The 6,628-nt window shown below is 38.6% G+C and overlaps 1 protein-coding gene across 3 annotated transcripts in view; it reads right to left on the bottom strand.

Moving 5' to 3' along the window:
* The window catches only part of PIBF1 (progesterone immunomodulatory binding factor 1), a 194,286-nt gene that overhangs the window by 60,875 nt on the left and 126,783 nt on the right, over positions 1-6,628 (bottom strand). For all 3 annotated transcript variants that reach the window (XM_006018133.2, XM_006018134.2, XM_025197308.1), the window contains one exon: positions 4,939-5,069. In XM_006018133.2, coding sequence (XP_006018195.1) covers positions 4,939-5,069 — 131 coding nt within the window. The remainder of the gene's footprint in view (positions 1-4,938; positions 5,070-6,628) is intronic.

Here is a 6,628-nt window from a genome sequence, read left to right as displayed (position 1 = left end):
TTTCCTGTGCCACCTTCTTACCTCTCCTCTGAGATGGGACGGACATCCCTTGTACTTTCAGGATCGCTTTCTTAAGGAGCAACCACTCATCTTGGACTCCCCTCCCTGTCAAGTCATAGCCCCTTAGTGCCTCGACCACAAGCCTCCTGAGCTTATCAAAGTCAGCTTTCCTAAAGTTGAGGGCTTGCCAGCTTTGCGATGGATAGTAAAAGTGATCAGCACATGGTCACTGTCTCCCACCTTTCCTTCGATTCTTAGATCGCTGACTAGATCATCCCCTTTTGCCAGTACCAGGTCCAGCAGCGCTTTACCTCTTGTCAGTTCGCAGACTTGAGTCAGGTAGAGCTCGTCCACACATGTGAGGAAGCTTTGTGACTGTTCGGATTTGACTGAGTGCTCTTTCCATGAGATGTCTAGGTAGTTAAAGTCTCCCATGACAACCATGCACAGAGAGTGTGCAGCCTCAGTCAGTTTCTTGGTGAATCCCTAGTCAAGCTCTTGTTCCTGATTAGGTATGTAGTAAACTACTACTATTATGTCCCCTGTGCCATGTTCCCCACGTATTTTCACCCAGAGGGTCTCCAGTTGTCCTGCATGGATGCCAATGTCAGTTTGCAGAGACGTGTAGCTTTCCTTTACATAGAGAGTTACACTCCCACCCCTTTTTTCTACATGATCTTTCCTGTACAGGGTATAGCTGTCTATACCTGTGGCCCAGTCACAGGTGGAGTTCCACCAGGTCTCTGTTATCTCTATGAGAGTGTAGTCATTCTAGTTGTAGGAGGGCCAGTTCCTTCTGTTTGTTCCCCAAGCTCCTGGCATTGGTGTATAGACATGTAAGTGTCTCATTGAAAGCCCTAGACTTCCTTACACTCCCAGAAGAATACTGTTCCAGGGCTGGGGTAGGAGTGGTCTCCCTTGGGTGCCCTAACCTGCTGGTTTTATAGTGAAAGCCTAGTGGGCTTGCTTTGGTGGTACTCCACCTATCCCCCAGTGGGCTTAGTTTAAAGCCTGGTCGAGTAGGTCAGCCATTCTGGCTGAAAAGAGCTTCCTCCCCAGTGAAGTGAGGTGGAGGCCATCTCTTCCTAGCAGACCACTGCCTCTCTCACCAAAGAGCAGACTGTGATCGTGGACGCTGAAGCCTTCATGATGACACCAGCACCGCAGTTTTTGGTTGACTACCTCTATCCATCTCTTCCTCTTCAGCCAGGAAACTGATCCAAATTCACCAGCAGACTGATTCAAATTAGTGAGAGCAGAGTGAGGTATCTTTTGTATGTTTTCATATATCTATATTCAATCTTTTTTCTTACATGTTTTTATGTAATATGTTCTGCTTCATACCATACTATTTGTCTCATGATAAGGGTACGTTCAAGGCAGCTGATATCAATAGGTATGACATTTCTGCACAGACAGGAATCCATCTTCATTTTCTTTTGCAAGCAAACCGATAAAAACTCTAGAATTGGAAGAAGCCATCTCTGCTAAGCTCTAAGGTCCAGTAAACAGCAGGTGAGGCCTGGGGAAGAGGGGTCCAGTTGTGGCCCCAAGGGTACACAGTAAATATGGGGAGAGAAGCTGGAACTCTAGAACTCACCTAGAAAGAGTTTGTCACAGCAATGTAGGAAAGTTTTCTATAGTTCAAATTAAAGAGCAATGTAGCAAGTGAAAACTATGATACATCCTATTAGAGCTGAAAGACCACAGGAACAAGGATTTATTTACCTACCTTTCATCAGTTTCACTGAGAGCTAGACAATTAGAATCCCAGCCCACAAGTAAAAAGCATACTTTTTAAGCTGTGATTTAGAACAGAATATATACCAATACAGAAAAAGTCATGTTTTGTTTTTTTGCTTTTTCAACATAAAATATAACGGAGCATCATCATTATTTTTTTAACTCTATAAATCAACAATGCAAAGCACTTTTTAACACGTAAAACAAGTTGCACAAAACAGTATTACTTCCTCCCCCCATAGTAAAAATGGTGGATAAACTCCTTTCACAACCCCTGTGTTGAACATTCTTCTTCTTGGATAGCAATTAGAGCTGTATAGGTATGAAACATTTTGGTACTTAGGTCTTTAGTGAGCTAACCCCTTGTACTGTTTCTAGATCTGCAACACAGGCTTTTTAAAAGTGCTTTTGGATCAGTTAGTCACTTTAAAAATCCACCATTGGTACTGAGAAATCTGAGTACTTATGTTTAATATAAATACCCTTGCTTTATGAATGAAGTCTTGTTTAATGGCTTTAGTTATTTATATACCTAGATGCTTTTAGCATAAAACTAAGTACTAAACTACAATTATTTCTTTGCATACATAAGAATGAAATTCACAGACTTGTTTTCCCACAGCATGACATACACAGTCACAAGGTATTTCTTTTCATGCAATGTGCTAACCATGGTGTTTTCATTTCTGGATAAAGAACTGAATGTTAGAGAGGTTCCTTTAATAGAGGCTAAGGAAAAAAAAAATCCCCATAGCTAACAACTACAGTTTTGTCTAAGAGTAGACGGCTTTTATGGGAGTATACCATTCAAACAAACATAAAATAAAGCTTTCAAATTATATCTGTAAATCACTAACTGTGACTTTCAAAGGCCTAATACTCAAGACCAAGAGTCTGAAAAACTGATGCCAAAATAGTTACTAGTAAAAATAGTTTTCTATACAAAAAAGGTATAATCATTAGCCGTGAAACTTTCTGTGGTATTTATATAGTTTAGGTAATTACAGAATATAACAAAGCCCAGTTTCCAAGTTCCAGAGGGTTAAAAGTGAAAAAACCCATTAAATAAAAATTACAGTCACTAGTTTCACCTTCAAAGAACTTAACACATTTCCAAGACAGAATGGGACAGGCTCTGCAAAATATGGCTTTTATGCTCCACCAATGCTTTTTGGATGGTCTCAACAAATTTAAGAAGAATTTAAGTTTTTATTTAAGAAAAATTAAATATAATTACTTTTCTAGACCTAGTGTTTGCAACAATATTCTGTATCTAATTGAAAGCAATATTGCTTTAGTAAGCTGACAGGGAGAAACAAGGGGCTAGATCCTGGCCTAGCAATAACAATACTGAATGAATCAACTCTGAATAACATCATATGTGGCTTTCCCTGTTTCCCGCATTTTTAACCTTTCAATTTCTTGTGGCTACAAATAACACCAGAAAGTCTCAAGGGCAATACAGTCTATGAGCCACAATCTAGGAAACACTGGGCCAGGTCCTATGATCAATCTAAGCTTCACTCAGCACAAAAACAGAAAGAGACTGTCTGTAAGTCACACTACTCTACACTTTCTCAACTGGCTCCGGGGGCAACTGAGAGCCAGGGCCTATTTCACAACAACTCTAATTTGTCTCCAGCATCAAGAAACATCAAACAACCATTTTGGAAGCTGAAGACTGCTTGAGTACAAGCTCCCCTTTTCTCTGACCATGCTCTGAACACGCCTCTTATGTTATGGACTGCTACAAGAATAACACAGGGCCAGCAACATAGGATTTATTCCACCTGGGGATTTTTGCCTATACTCAGCTACCACTTAAAATTTGCTTTGGAAAGCTAGAGCTATGCATAACAAAATTAAAGGGGGGCAGTGATGTGAATCAAAAGTTTTAAGCTATTAAGTGAAATATAAATTCTTCCTAATCAGTTCATTAAGCTACTGAGTCTGAAGCCTAATTATGACAAGTTAAATGTCAATATTAGTTATTTTACTAGTAACCAGCTAAAAAGAAATACATGGCATTGGGAACTATGGGAAAAACATTTTGCCAAAACATGATCTTTGAAGTAAATATTATTCCCATGTTACTGCATCAAAAATCAATACTTCCATTTTTCCTGTTCTAAAATAATCAAGTCTGTGGCAAAGTGGCTAGGAGTAAGGCCCCCTGCCTGCATCTTGAGGCAGAACATTGCTGTTGTGTTGTCCAGAAATATCCATAATATCTATTTTGAATGCTGAGCCAAAAAGCACTTTAGAGAGCAGCAGGCCATCAAATAGTTCTAATGTTTATACAGCATTTGGCATCTTGTGCGTTCCAATGACCATGAAATGTCTGATCTTAGAAATGAGTTCCATGATCTGTTTGTGAAGTTTCTGTAATAACTGTGATGCAGGACTGAAAAAGGCTTCCTTATGTATATTTATTATTATCCTTTATATTCTATCACATAAGACATTTTTGTACGAAGAAATATGTATACCGTCTATGTTCACAATATAATTTAATACCAAGCCAAGTCTTAATAGCTTCAAGCCTACTTTGTCTATAAAAACGTTATATATGTAGAAAAGAACAAGAGACCTGTCTTGAATTATGAGAAAAATACTGATTTTTGAATTGTGTGTTTCAGGAGGGTCAAGTTGTGGTAAAATACCCAAAAAGCTTAAACCTAGAACAAAATATTGGCTCTTCCTCAGTCAGACAGCTCAAATGAAAGATATCCTATGAGTGGGTATTAGAAGATATTTATCTGTAGATGAAGAGAATGAGCCTGTTTCATGGTGGTATGAAAGAATGCATTTCTTCAAGATGAGATACTATAATAACACTGAATAATAATAGCTAAAATTATAACTGTGGAACCAAAAAATAATTTGCATGCATACCTTTACTTCAAACTAATTTTCCTGCTCTGTCTTATAGCTCTGATGAACTACTACTTCCTTCCCCACCCTCACCTCCAAACTCCTTTTCAAATCTGACTCCTTCCCCATTGCCTTTTCCCAACTCTGAAGACTTTTCTCTGTGAGACTATGAGGAAAGCTCTGAATATGAGAATTACATGACAATACAATAGGAATTTTATAAGGGACAGTATTATTTTCCAAGCAGTAGAATGAAGTTAATGAATACAAAATACTTCGAGATTCAATTTAAAATGGCATATGTAGTAATTTTTTATTTACCTGACATCTTTCTCAAGTTGTGCAATATGTTCTTTCTGTAAATGTATCTGAGTGTCTCTCTGTTTTACAGTTTCAGTGAGGTACTTGTATGGCTGTTGTACTTGACTCAACAAAGAATTGGCATGGTCAAGCTGATAAAAGAAAACAGTGTTAACAGTTAAACATTTACAAAATACAACTATAGATACCCTACGATAAAACAGAGGAGTAACCTTGGTATTCATTTCATGATGAATGTGTGCAACCCTTTACGTTACATTCCCAATCTATTTTCTGAACTTATTTTCTACATCTGCTCCTATCTTTTTACTTGACTTACTCTCCCTTGAATCCCACTGACGATACTCCACAGTCAACTTCTGCTTTCTGAACTCCACTGAAACTGCTTTTAGCATAGTTTTTAACAGAACAAATTTTCACAAATATGGCTGCAATGGTGTAGACTTACAGGTTAGAAAAATCTGAGTGCAGACAGTGTCTCAGATGGTTGTTCTCACTGGGTGCATTTACACATGTAATTAAGGCAGAGCAATAAACTCCAGCACAGTTCATGCTAGCGCCAACTGCTCCCAGGCACAGTGTTGTCACATGTACCTGGGACTGCGGCACTTTGAGCTAGGGTGGAGCAGCTCTGGGCTGGCAGGGGGCCTGGCGGGCAGCACTGGGGCTGGCTGGGGCATGAGAGTGCTAAAGTGCATGGCTAGGTGACACGTGGCCCCTACATCTTAGCACTCTCATGCTCCAGTCAGCCTCTGTCACCATCTACAGGTGCGTTTCAGTGCACACAAGTACTCCACTGTAAGACAGTACTGTCCCTGACAATATTATCTTACAGTTGAGTTAATTAATTTGCTATGTCCTAATACCAGTGCACGTGTACATGGTGATAATTTAATGTGGAGTTAATTAGTCTACTCTACAGTAAAATGCACATGTAGGTGCACCCATTGAAAGCAGATAACTTGGCTTTCATACAATCAATTTTTTGTCTTGTTCTAGAGTGGAATCTGAAGGCTGAAGACCCGCAGAAAACTAATGGAAGAAAAAAAAAACTTTCTAGTCAACAACAACAACAATACATAAACTAGGCTAACAAATCTAAATCTCAAACAGTATAAAGGAACCTCCAGAACTATTTAGCAGTACGGAAGTACTGGGGTAGAAAAGCAATGCCAAATGTCATACGATGGGTATAACAAGTACATACAAGATCACTGCCTAAAACCAGTGCTCACTGAAGACCACATATCAAAATTTCACATTCCAAACAGATGGAAGAGTGTAGATGTCTAGGCTAAGAACCAACACATTTTCTATATAAAATAAAACCCTTTACTAATTAGATATAGACTACTCTACTGGAATGGATTTAACTGAAGATGGTTAAGTTTTTCCAGTTCGTTTATAATAATCATGAAGAGATGACACAATTCACATTTGCCAAAAAAGACTTAGAGGGTAGCTGTCCCATTTTTTGCTGCTCCAAATAAAACAAAAAATCTTATTTCCTGAAGGAACAACTCCTATTTAAGTAATATTTTAAGACTTTTTCTAAAATCTAGGGAAATGCATAATAATTCTCTCTTGCTCCCACTTAAAAATAATGCTGAGGAAAGAAGTATTTCCTGTCCACACTAAAATTCCAAGTTACTTGTGAGAAAAACAGACAAAAGTTTTCAAATACACTCTT

The sequence above is a fragment of the Alligator sinensis genome, unplaced genomic scaffold (assembly GCF_000455745.1).
Source record: "Alligator sinensis unplaced genomic scaffold, ASM45574v1 scaffold241_1, whole genome shotgun sequence".
NCBI classification, from domain to species: domain Eukaryota; kingdom Metazoa; phylum Chordata; order Crocodylia; family Alligatoridae; genus Alligator; species Alligator sinensis.
This window is presented reverse-complemented; position numbering and strand designations above follow the sequence as displayed.